Here is a 12,689-nt window from a genome sequence, read left to right on the forward strand (position 1 = left end):
CGCAGGCCCCGCCCGCCTCGGCCCCGCCTCCAGGTCCCAGCCCGGCCCCGCCCCCTCTCTCCATAGTTACGGCGCTGCGGAGGCGGCGGCCATCTTGGCGGCGGAGCGATGAGCGGGTCGAATTCGAAGGCTGCGGCCTTGGGGTCGGCCGTTGGGCCCGGGGGGCTGGTAACTGGCAAGGAAGAGAAGAAGAAGACTGGCGGCGGCGTCCTGAACAGGCTCAAGGCGCGGCGGCAGGCGCCCCACCACGCGGCAGACGACGGCATCGGGGCAGCGGTCACGGAGCAGGAGCTGCTGGCTCTGGACACCATCCGGCCCGAGCACGTCCTGCGCCTCAGCCGGGTCACCGAGAGTGAGTGCGGGGCCGGCCGCGTCCTCCCCTCGGCGTCGGGCCGCCAGGCCCCCGGACCCCGTGTCGCCTTCCGCGGAGCCGGTCGCTCGCGGCTCGGCGGGCCGAGGGGGTCCACCCAGGCGCCCCCGACTGGCCAGGCCTCGCTGCCCACTGCTCCGCCCGACCGAGTCGGCGCTCCCCGCCCTCACCTACACCTCAAGGGAATGGGTCCCCTTGAGCTCGACTGCCCTCCCCTGACTCCAGCCACGTCAGGCTTCCCTGTGGCCCGTCCCGGTTGGGCCCTCAGGCCCGGCCGACCGTACTCCTCCTCAGCTGGATCTCTTTGGGTGGGGACCCCCTGTCTTGGCTTCTTAACTAGCTCCTCCTGACCCTGGCAAGTGGGTCGCTGCCTCTCCCCGACTCCCTCAGCCCCCAGCTCGCTGCTATCAGAGAAGTTCCTGCTCAGCTTGGCCCCCTCGACCTGAGCCAGCTTCTGCTGCCCTCTGCCAGCCCAGACCCTACCTGCTTTCTCCGCGTTTCCCTCCACTCCGGCCCCCCGGACAGCCCCTCCTCGCTCCAGCCTGCCGTGGCTCCCTGCCTCGGCCCCCTGCCTCTTTTGGGTCCCAAGCGTTGCCCTCTTTGTGTGCAGGTAGGCTTTTCTTTCCTTAAGTACATTGCCGCGGAGTTTCTTGCCTCATTTATATGTATGTAATGTATATATTAATAAAGTTTCAGTTCCACGTATAAAACCTAAATGTGAATCCTGCTTCTGACACTTGATCTAGTGATTGATGAATATGTCAGAGTATCAGAGATGCATTTCTTGCATAGGATGCAACGGTTTTACACCTTTTATTGATAGAAGAAATACATAGCCCGCCCCCTGTCCTGGCTCTCCTCCCTCTTTCTGTTCTCTTCCAGGTCATCCTCTGACTTGATGCCCTTTCTCTTTCTGCTGTTTCCCCCTGAGTTTCCAGTCCATAGGTTAGATCCTGCTTGCCCAGCCCACCCACCTGCCCCATCCTCTGGACTTCTAACTTTGAAGCCCCAGCACCAGCTTGATGAATTAAGGCTGCTCTCCTTTTATCTGTTGACTTGCTTTGGTCCGCAGCTCAGGTGGCCCTCAGGAAGCTGGAGGCCATCCCAGTGATTTGAGGATGGCAGTTTGAGGCCTTGGTTCAACCTGTGTGAAATAGAATTCCCATCTTCTAAGACAGTTTTAATTTGATTCTGAGTATTGTCACGTGTCCGTTTTCAATCACTGTTTGCCTTGGGACTATCCTGAGTGTGGCTTTAGAAGGTCTTGCTCTTCTGTTTCATAGAAACATTGTGAAAAAGCTGCTTCTATTCCAACCCAGTTATCACCAGGGGTTCTGAAAGTACGGAAATGCTCACCACCTCACCTTTTCTCACCTCCTGCTTTCTCCTGATAGCAAGGATGAATCTAGCCGCTAGTGCCTGATGCTAACTGGCATGCTCAGAGGGCACTCAGGCCCTGTGTAGGAACTTGAGCTTGGTGCTGTTGTTTCAGAACACCTCTGCAGCTTCTTGGAGAAAGTCATAAGTCAGCTTGGTGACCTCTGGATTTTGTTACTTTTCTTAAAGTCTGTTCCGTTCAGCAGGGTATTTATTGAGGCCCCTGTAAAGGTGCAGAACCAATATCAGTGCCTTGGGAAATTATGGAATAATCAGTAGCTCTCAATTTTGCCATCTTATCAGAGAGTCAGCTTGTAAAACATGAAACAGCGAACACAGCAGGCAGTATAAGATACAGTACCAAAGTGAAGTGTGGAGATGATGCTCTCAGGAGTCATGGTGGAAAGAAAGAAATGAAATCATCTTTGGTCAGCACTGTCTTGATTAACAGATGAAGCTATTGGCGGCTCCATCTCCCTTTGGCCTCATGCCCTCTCCAGCAAATCTGTCCTGCCACCTGGGTGGGTATGGCCCACCGCCTGGTTTTGTGCAGCCCACAATCCAAGAATGATTTTTACCTTTTCAAATGGTTGGGGAAAAAAATCTCTTGGGACACACGGTTATATAAAATTTGTATTTTTTTGTCTGTAAATAGTTGTGTGACTGCATTTGTGCTACAGTGACGGAGTTGAGTAGTTCTGATAGTGACTGTGTGGCCTCAAAAACTAAGTTACTCATTTTCTGACCCTTCACAGAGAAAGTTGGCTGATGTCTGCTTGTGATACGGTCAGCAAGCACGCACCACATTCACCACTGCGTGCGTGCGTGCGTGCTCGCTCAGTCATGTCTGACTTTTGGGTCAGCATGTTTTTAAATGGATTTCTAAAAAAGTTCTGTTGTGTTGTGACTGCTGATGAAAGGTTTTTAGGTCATTTTTGAAGTGCTTCCAGAGAAATTCCCTTCTACCATCCCTGTTTCTAAGTGTTACGATAATCTTCCATCTAAACCAAGTCCGTGCACTTTCCTCCTTTCTTAGATCCCATAATTCTCTGCACGCAACTTTTGGCTATAACATAAGAGGAAGTTTTGGGGTATATTTTATGTAAGAAAAAAACAACCCGAGTTTGCTTCACAACTTGAGAAGGAAATGGTAGTTTTGAAGGATTATTTAACAGCATTGGTCTCTCTCTCTCTCTTTATTTTCAGATTATTTATGTAAACCTGAAGACAACATCTACAGTATTGATTTTACCCGCTTCAAAATTCGGGATTTGGAGACAGGGACAGTGCTTTTTGAAATTGCCAAACCTTGTGTTTCAGGTAGGTCTCAGTATCGCATCAACAGTAGTCAGTTGACTGTCGGAGCAAAGAGTCTTTGAGGCTTGAGTTTTTGTGTGCCATCGCATCCTGTATCACGGACGCCACAAGGCCTGCCTCTGAGCCGCCTCCTAAAGCCTGGCCTGCAGGTTTGAAGCTGTGCTTGCTGAGTATTTACTCTGCACTGGTTATCGGTTCCACAGTTTTCTGTTTACATCATCTCATGGAATCCTCACACCTCTGTGAGGAGTTATTATCTTTATCTTCCAGATAAGGAAACAGGCCCAGAATTTCCAAGTGACTTTCCTAAGGTCCCATGCTCTTTGATCTGACCGCGTCACCTCCACTTAAGAAGGAATCCTTGAAATGAAAGTATAATGAGGAAAGCCTGCTCGAGCCTTGAGTCGTGGGGACACTCTGGAAGGGCCATAGGGAGGCTTCCAGTCCACATCATGAGGCAGTTTCTTTCTCTTCTCACGCCCTTTCCATTGAATAGTGTCTCAGATTTCTAGTTAGTCCCGGTTTGGATTTTAATCTCCAGCATTTTCTGCATGACCAGAAGGCCCAGGCCTGTGAACTCATTTGCTTGGGACCCCTTCAGTTAGCCTTGAATGAATACTGCTTGTGCTTGTGATGTGGTTCCAGGGCAGTTCATTTCTGACTAGGCGACCACGTGTAGGTCCGGGGAGCATGTCCCTGGAGATTGAGCGCCCCCTGGAGTTTGTTTTTAGAACACCAGCCCAGATAGTCCAGCGTTGCAGCCACAGTCTGTGTTAATGACTCTTTGCCAAGCTTTTCGCATCTATTTGCTATTCAGAAGGAGCCTTTAATTTTGCTAAGACAGCTGTTAGTAACCAAGTAAGTCAAAGGCTTTCATGAAAAAGTCTCAGCCAGACTAAAGCATCTGTCTCCTGACCCCACTTGAGATTCCTTGCTGATTGACCCCACTTGAGATTCCTTGCTGATTGACCCCACTTGAGATTCCTTGCTGATTGACCCCACTTGAGATTGCCGCCATAATCCCGGACTGACCAGGGCACTAAAGGCTCGAGCTGGTAGGTGCTTATCTTGTATTGGGAGGGTCGGGGCCACCTAGTTTCCTGGGTCTGTACCATTCGCATCTCTAAGCTTCCCGTCCTTAGATGTTAAGATGTTCCCAGGACCCAGGGAACACCAGGGCTACTTCCGGTGTATGGATTTGGATGAGACAGGACTGAGAGTAGTCATTTCAGTACAAAACTGAACTGTCACCCGAAGGTCAGCATCAGACACTGTAAAAATACCTTGATTTTCAGCCTGTCCAGCCTTTAAGGATCTTGATTCACTAAGGTGCACGCCGAACCGGAGCCCTCCTGCAGCACTTTTCTGATGAGCTCAAATCCTGGGGAAGATCTGCTCTATGTTTCTTTCTGAATCCCATAGTTGGAGCCAGGCCTCTGGAGTCTAGTTTTAAACTCTCACTCAGTCTGGCTGTCCACTGCTCTTGGGATATTTGATGCTAAAAAAGACTTCTCTTATTGTATTGGTCAGCCTAGACCTGGAAAAAAATGCTCTTGCTGGACACTGGGTGGCTGCTAGAGAGGGCGCTAACTCCTGGTTCACATTAGAATGTCTGCCAGTTCCTTTTGGGTTCAGGAATGGGCTAGACCAGAGCCCATCATTGCTGGTGTGGACCGTCTTCTTTCTTGGGTCCCACATGTTGGTTCATGGCCCATCTGCTTCATGCTTCACTCTTTCCCAGATGGTCAGTGTTGGGCCTGATATGGCCTGGAATAGGCAGTAATCCAAGGAGGTGCAGTTCCCCAAGGCTGAAGGTCACTGTCTTTCATTTAAATAGCAGAATTATTTCTAGGGATTTGTCTTCGCTATGTCAGAAATTTCTGCATTCTTTGGAGGTGCCTTCTCGATAGTTTCAACTTTTGCAGCCTCCTTATTTTGCTTAGCAGCAAGCACATTAACTTGGTCAACAGCTGACCTGGTCTGTAAAGCACAGACCACTTCAGGGGCCTGGTACCCAGCTGGTGTTTCAGGCTTCAGCGTTAGGACATGGCCCAAGGCCTCAGGTTATATAAATGGCAAATAGCCTCATGTTTAAGAATAGGCCTCGAGTCTGATGGGCCTGGATCCACATCCTTGCTCTCTTCACAGATTGTGTGTTTTTTTTATAAATTGAAAGTTCATGGCAGTTTTGTATTGAGTAAGTCTGTTGGCTCCATTTTTTCAACAACATTAAAAAAAATTTTTTTTTAATTTATTGTTGATTTACAGTGTTGTGTTAGTTTCTGGTATATAGTTATACATATATATTTTTTCATTTTCTTTCCCATTATGGTTTATTACAGGATATTGTATGTAGCAGCATTATTTATATTTTGCTATGTCACATGGCTTTGTAGGATCTTAGTTCCCTGACCAGGGATCCAACCCATGCCCCCTGCAGTGGAACCACAGAGTCCTAACCCCTGGACCATCAGGGAATTCTCGGCAGCGTTATTTTCATTTTAAATTTTTTTTAATATTTATATTTATTCAATTTACTTATTTGGCTGCTCTGAGTCTTAGTTGTGGCATGTGGGATCTAGTTCCCTGACCAGGGATTCAACCCTGGAGTTTTGATTGAAGACTGGGGGGAGTTTGGGCCCGTAAGCTCACCTCTCTGGGTCTGTAAAGTGGAGATAAAATGAAGACAACACCTCCAGGGTTGTTAGGACCCTGTGAGGTGTGCAGGATGGAGCCAAGAATCTCAGCAGGTGCTCAGTGAGCACAGCCGTCCTGCTGCGGGTGTCGGTATCCCCGACTAGTCGTGCTCTTTGCTGAGCCGGCGTTCTGTGTGCCCTTTCAGACCAGGAGGAGGAAGAGGACGAGGAAGGGGAGGCAGGCGGAGATGTGGACGTCAGCGCAGGCCGCTTCGTCCGCTACCAGTTCACACCAGCGTTTCTCCGCCTCCGCACCGTGGGCGCCACGTGAGTCCCGGTATCTCCTGAGGGGAGTACCTTCTTCTGGTTCACAGAGAAGAATGTCCTCTGTTGGGTTGGGGTTGGCTCTAGCGGAGGGAGGAGGCAACAAAGCCGGGCTCACGGAGATTGTGTTTCGCAGGGTGGAGTTCACTGTGGGAGACAAACCTGTGTCAAACTTCCGGATGATCGAGCGGCACTACTTCCGGGAATGCCTGCTGAAAAATTTTGACTTTGATTTCGGCTTCTGCATCCCCAGCAGCAGGAACACTTGCGAGCACATCTATGAGTTTCCCCAACTTTCTGAGGATGTCAGTATGTATCCCCCGACTTGTGCAACGTTCTGGATCTTTCAGCTTAGCAGGAGTGGACCTTGAAGTGAAATCCATCTGGTCTGGCGATCTCGTTGGCAGAGAAACAGGGATGTGATGGGTCTCGAGTCACTTGCACTCAGGCTTCTCGTTTCCTTTCGCTCCTGTCTCGTGTTTCACACTCTGGCTCTGCTGGCAGCGGGACTCTGAAGTTGTTAATACAGGCCATCCTTTAAGAAGCGTCTGTGGGGAAGGGTGTGATGGAGGGAGATGAGAGGAGACCCCGACCCTCCCCGGGGTGCCCATTCCATACACAGCCAGTCACGGTTTCACTGTTCTGAACCCCAGTTCCTGCTCAGCACTGCACTGGCCCTTTGCTTCCTCCTCAATCAGAGCTATGGTGAAACTGAGCTGAGTGGGATTCTCAATCTGAGGACCACCTCTTTCTCATTCTCTGCCAGTAGAAGGGTCATGAGATAAACTGTCAGAATAGATCAGGCAGGAAATAGCGAGCTGGTCGAGGTCTGGGAGCAGGAGTGACAGAATGGAAACAAGGTCTTAGGAAGAGATACGGGGAGGAAGACCTGGGGGAGGCACCAAGCAGGGAAGGCCAGGCCAGGGAGGAGATGGACTCGATGACAGGACGAACAGGCTGTGTAGTCGTGTGGCTTCCATCTGGCTCTTTCACATTAGCATCGCCTGTGAGTCGTGAGGGTAAGTTGTTCTGGAGCAATGAGGATACAATGGGATCTGTGAGTAGTGGTGGAGTTTAGTTGAATTGTGGGCAAGGGTCTACATACGCTGAGCAGTTTTCTCAGAGTCCCAGATCCTTGAAAGTGGTGTTTTCTGACAAGTGCTCTGTGCTGTGCAGCAGTGCTATTCACAGGTAAAGTGAGGATTGATGAGGAGTGGGCAGGGTGTCAACTGCATCCGCTATCATGATCCTGTTTTTATAAAGCCTGCTCCCCAAGCTGGGCTGGAATTGTTGATACTTGCAAGAGAAGATTAAGTACAGCATTTCCAGTTTTTTATCAAAGGCCAGCCATCTAACTTTCTCTCCTTGAAACCAGATAAGCTAAAAGAGGATGGGGGTCAGTCCTCTGGATGTGAGCTAAATAATGTCGGTGAGTTCAAAGAACTTGAAGCAGTCAACGCACCTTTTGAGAACTGGGGTCAGCGACAGCGTTTCCTCCAGAGGATTCAGAATAGCGCCTGATGACTCAGAATCAACCAGGGGTGGTGGCTCGCAGGTCCCTTGACCCTCCATTTATAGTTAAAGACCTGGGGCAGCTGCCTCAACACACAGAAAATTCAAGTCTGGGTCCCAGGACAGGCTTGCCTTTGCAGGATCGTTGGCAAGTTAATACCACGCGCCATCTCTGGAGAAGACACCTTGCCCCCTGCACTCACACACACCTAGGATCCCTTTGTGGTAGGGGTGCCTGTGGGTGGGCCCAGTGACGCACCGCTTTCTAAATTTGGACCAGAATGTCTGGACGTGGGGGCCAGAAGCACCAATCAGTCAGCTGCTTTGATGCATGTTGGCAGACGGGCGAGCTCCTCTCCCTAGGGTTCTGACTGAGCACCAGGCTGATGATGGCCACGGAGGGCCAGGCCCAGCGCTGGTGGCCTCCTGCTGTGGAAGTGGATGGCACGCACCGTTTGGGGGCCTCTGTGGTCCCAGGTCTCCCTGTTCTCCAGGCCTAGCTTCCTCTGTTCTGACCTCATTATTCTGATAGCACATGCTCACATTTTCAGGAAGGGCTGGTTTATGCACTTTTGTGTGTGGGTGCTCAGCCATGCCCAACTCTTTGCAACCCCATGGACTGTAGCCCCACCGGACTCCTCTGTCCTTGGGATTTCCTAGGCAAGAACACTGGAGTGGGTTACCATTTCCTCCTCCAGGGGATCTTCCTGACCCAGGGATCAGACCTGCGTCTCTTGTGTCTCCTGCATTGGCCAGCGGGTTCTTTACCACTGAGTTACCTGGGAATTTAGAGGGGATGCTGAGTTTTTCCCCACCTGGTCCACAGGACAGACTCACATATAACTCTTTGCATTTTTTCCCTTCTAACTTGTAGTTCGTCTGATGATTGAAAATCCCTATGAGACCCGTTCTGACAGCTTTTACTTCGTCGACAACAAGCTGATAATGCACAACAAGGCCGACTATGCCTATAATGGGGGCCAGTAGCAGCGGCCGGAGCAGATGGGGAGGTGCTTTGCTGTGGCCTGAGGTCCTGGCGCACGGAGGTGGTTGAAGCTGCTGTCTGTTGACACATATCTGGAACGTGGCCTCCGGAAGCCGAGGCTGGGGTGGCAGTTTCCTGTGCTCCAAGAGAGGTGCCAAGCAGTGCTGTGTCTCTTCCCCCTGTATTTTTCCCTCCCTTTTCCCCCTGCCCCTTAGGTTGCAGAGGTAGTCAAACTTAGAATAAGACTCCTGGAATCCAGATAGAAAGAAAGTTCATTTCCCCGGCTCCTTCAGGATGTCCTGATGAGCCTGGGTCTCTGCAGGCACAGCCGTGCCAGGGAGAGAAGGCTCTTCTATAGCTTCAGGGGCCCTCTGTGAAGCTGAGACCCCTCCCTCACCTGCAGGGCCGCCATCAGCACACTCAGACCTCAGCCTGAGCATCGTCCTTAACCTGCTGGAGAGGACCTTGAACGGAGTGGAGCAGAGGATGGGGCCAGGAGTTGAGGCACGGGGATGGGCAAGGCTGCCGAACCTAGGGAGCCCTTACCTGTCTGACTTCCGGGATCTTGACTGCTCCTCCTGGCGCACCCCCGAGGTTTCAGCCTGGCCGTGCCTTCCCGTTCTCCTTCCAGACAGAAGATGAGCTTGCTCTGCTTTTCCTAGCTCCTGCCTTTTGAGTTTCTCCTGAAATCGAATGTGTCCGTTTTCTCTCTGGGAACTGTAGTGTCGCTCGAGGCCAGCACAGGCCTTGTTGTATTCTGGTTTTTTATTTCTAGGCTTGTGGGGAGGTTTTACAAAATGTCAGGGGTGCTCCCAGCGTACCTGATGTGTGGCTGGACTTCTCTGAGTACTGATCAGGCTCCCATGGCTCCTCTGGATCTTGTCCTCTCTGCTTTTGTACTGAAGCTGCTCTGGAACCATCCTGGCCGGTCCCACTTGAGTAAGGCGGATTCTGGTCCTGTGGACCGCTAGTCGGAAGGTCTCGGTGTTGGGAAAAGGTGGAAATGGGCTGAGGTGGCCTGGCAGAGACATGTGTTCTCCAAAACGTGTCTATTTGTACTTCCCTCAGGCCCTCATTGGATGGACTTGCCCCGCCTTAGTTCCCTAACCACTGTCTGTGTGGGTGGATTCAGCTGCTCAGGCCTAACTCCTGTCCTTATGCTGAGATTTTTGCCGTGGCCAGGGCTCAGCATTCATAGGAAGGTCGCAGTAGGAAGTGCCCAGGCATGTGGTACCTCTGACAGGAGCGCCGTCTCCCCGGTGTTGGGGAGAAAGGCCGGGCGGGGCCAGCAGAGGAGGGCCCACGCTGTGCCGCAGGTGGACCTGGCCTTTCGCTGCCCCGTGTTGCACCCTGTTTGGTTTCTAGAGCGTGAGTGGCCTTGAACTTTGGTCCAGCGCTTTGTGCCAGGCCAGAGTCTGGGCTGTGCCGGAGGCCGGCAACTTGCTCACTGAGAGCACCCTGGTTGATTCAGGGTGCTGGCCCTGCACCCAGCTCCCGAGGGAGGAAGAAACTGGACTCCCTGCAGGGCAGGCTGCTCACCCCAGACCTGATGAGCCCCAAAACTGGAGTCGGCTGGAAATCCAGGTGCCTTAGGCGTGGCTCCTTCCCGTCCCCGGCGGACGGACGTTGGCACTGCCTCTTCACCTTCTCTCTCACTGGGGCACCTTCAACAGATCTGTGTTCATTGGGCTTTGGAGCAACCCCTTCTCTCTGCGACAAGCCCACTCGGGAGAGTTTCCACTATTTGATGTTTAATTATTATCTAGGAAATGGTTTGGAGCTGTCCAGAACTCTGCTCAGGAGAGCATGTCCCAGGCAGACCCTGTCTTGTGGGCTCGTGGGCTGTCCCTCAGCTGCAGTGTTAGCGGTCACTGGGAGGAGGGCAGGGGGAGGCGGGTGTTCTGGCTTGAGTGCTGCACCCTATTCCCAGGAGCTTGCCTTAGTTCCACTGGAGACCACTGTGAGGCAGGATAGGGGTCGGTCCCCTTCTGCACTTGAAGGTTTGGTGTCTGTACCTGGGACTCCAGATTCTTGTGTCCAGCTACTCAGGAAACCTTGAGGACCCTCTGGGGTGTTGACTAGGATAAGCCTGAAGTTCACCCTTCTGTACCCGAACTGGGGAGAGAATTGGAAATTATACTTTATCTGAAAGTTGCTGAACTCATCAGAAGCTGAATCAGGAGGCCGTGGCGTTGAGAAATCTGGACTGTGGGCCGCAGTTACCTGTGGGCACTGGAGCAGCCGGCCAGAAACTGCCTGCCGGGGAGACACGCCCTCCCTCTCTTCAGACCTGGCACTGGCGAGGCAGCTCCTGGAGGGAACACATCCAAGCAGACCAGCTCACCCAGCTGTGGCCAGAGGGCTGCCGCCTGCATCCCTCCTTCCTTCTCGCTCCTGTCCTTCTGCCCTGGAGGCTCCTGGGAGAGCACCTTTCTTTTCCTGTGGCGCCTTTGGGCTGAGATGCCCTTTTAGCTTCTGCAGAGAAGACCATGGTTTATTTTATTCTGTGTTTTAAAGAGTAAACAGGAAATAAGTAAAAGTCGTTCTGGGATTAAGTAGGTCATCCTCTCCTCATATATCAGCTCATAGCTGTCTCGCAGGGAATGCAAGTATTCAGGGCTTTGCAGGACTTCCTGAAGGGACTCACAGTATGGACCACCCGATTCTCAAATAACGGGCAGTGATTTGGGGGTCTTAGAGCTCTCCTTAGACTGAAGAGTCTTGATGCGGCACTAGCTGGGGGGATCTTCAACTTGTTTTTTTAGTCGAAGTGGGACTCACTTCTGGAACAGCGTTAATAGGCTGTGTCCAGTGTACCAGTTGGGTGTCTTGCTCTGGTGTGTCTTGCCACCCTCATCCTCTCAGTTGAGTACTCCCAGTGTTCTCTTAGTTTTTTGCTGTAAAGTCACTTTCTTCCTGGTGGCCGTTGTCACTTCCTGGTGGCCATTGTCACTATGATGTCAGATTGGGGAATGGGGACCATTCTCAGAATTATAGCACAGACTCAGTGTCTGTGGGTGAGGACCCCTGATGCAGAGGATGCCAGTCTACCCGGTGAAGGAACCTAAGCGTTGATCCTGTTTCTCACATTCCATGTCACGGAACGTCTTAGGCATAAGAAGGATCTGATGGAGGTGGATTTACCCCTTGTTGTGTACAAAGGATCACGTAAAGTCGTTGAACTTGTGAAAGTCTATTTTTTTCCCCTGTAAATCTATTTTTCACAGAATATAAGAAACGTCAATGACCAAATCTGTCCTTCCTCCCTTTCCCCTTCACCTAAGATCCTTGTTCCAGTTTCTATTGTCTTTGTGTCCAAAGTAAACTAGGTGACTTATTTGTATAAAATGTTATTTTGCCACAAGAGACAGTAATAAAAGAAAGATTTTCACAGTATGTGTGCTCTCTCCTGACTGGGCCTCTTGCTTTGCAGGGGGAGTAGGTATGGAGTGGGGGTGGGTTCTGAGTTTCTTTACGTGGCCGTTCTGTAAACCTTTCTGGTTTAAAGGGTAGCCCTGGTTTCTAGAGTGATAGGACACAGTATTGTGCGTTAGGTTTCATGTGTCTTTGCTTTACAATTTAATGAAATGGTTTGAGAATTTTACATGCATATGTATTTTAAAGTTAGGCTCATTGAGGTGTGTTTTAACCATACCTCATCTAAGAGTCAATTCAACCCATTTAAGAGTATGGTTTGATGAGTTTGATAAATGGATACCTGGTCACAGTCATGATAAAGGATGTTTCCATCACCTCGGAAAGTTTCCTCAAGTTCCTGGTGTCTGCAGCCAGTTCCCTCCCTCCACCCAACCCCTTGCAACCAACTTCTGATTCCTATCTTTTTTGGAAAACTTGCATATTTTTAATATAAAACTTACATACATGTTTAAGGTCACAAATGATGCAAGTTAAAAATAACTCTGGTTTAGACAGTTTGTGGCACCTGAAGGTCTGTTGGCCTCTGCCTACAAACACTCATTGATTTTCCCCTTCTCTTCCCCCTTTTCTTCTACCAAGGGCTGGTGCCCAGGTGCAGTAGTAAAAGGTATGGAAGCCTCAGAGGAGCAGTTGCCAAGGACAGTAAATGTAGTGTCGGTTTAGAGGCTTTCTTTTGAATGCATTTCTTCTAAATGCAAATATAGAAGCATCAGCTCAGTGGACATGAATT

The 12,689-nt window shown here is 50.8% G+C and overlaps 1 protein-coding gene across 3 annotated transcripts; it reads left to right on the forward strand.

Moving 5' to 3' along the window:
• Positions 1-86: 86 nt before the first annotated feature.
• On the forward strand, positions 87-11,917 carry UNC119B (unc-119 lipid binding chaperone B). 3 transcript variants are annotated; one of them, XR_008703348.1, is made up of 6 exons: positions 87-352; positions 2,954-3,067; positions 5,907-6,027; positions 6,161-6,333; positions 8,411-8,672; positions 8,925-11,917. XR_008703348.1 is itself a non-coding variant. In XM_055550010.1 (5 exons), the coding sequence occupies exons 1-5, from the start codon at positions 109-111 to the stop codon at positions 8,521-8,523; spliced, it is 765 nt and encodes a 254-aa protein (XP_055405985.1). In that variant the 5' UTR covers positions 87-108; the 3' UTR covers positions 8,524-11,917. The 3 variants fall into 3 exon arrangements, 2 of the variants coding, with proteins under 2 accessions (XP_055405985.1, XP_055405986.1); XM_055550010.1 differs by having other exon boundaries at positions 8,411-11,917; XM_055550011.1 differs by lacking the exon at positions 2,954-3,067 and having other exon boundaries at positions 8,411-11,917.
• Positions 11,918-12,689: the final 772 nt, after the last annotated feature.

This window comes from Bubalus kerabau, chromosome 16 (genome assembly GCF_029407905.1).
Source record: "Bubalus kerabau isolate K-KA32 ecotype Philippines breed swamp buffalo chromosome 16, PCC_UOA_SB_1v2, whole genome shotgun sequence".
Lineage (NCBI taxonomy): Eukaryota > Metazoa > Chordata > Mammalia > Artiodactyla > Bovidae > Bubalus > Bubalus kerabau.

What these genes read in the sequence shown, in the direction of transcription:
- UNC119B (XM_055550010.1), top strand. Translation starts at nt 109, where the DNA reads ATGAGCGGGTCGAATTCGAAGGCTGCGGCCTTGGGGTCGGCCGTTGGG. An exon ending in CTCCGCACCGTGGGCGCCAC is followed by an intron (nt 6,028 to 6,160) that starts GTGAGTCCCGGT and finishes TGTGTTTCGCAG; the next exon opens with GGTGGAGTTCACTGTGGGAG. An exon ending in CCAACTTTCTGAGGATGTCA is followed by an intron (nt 6,334 to 8,410) that starts GTATGTATCCCC and finishes TCTAACTTGTAG; the next exon opens with TTCGTCTGATGATTGAAAAT.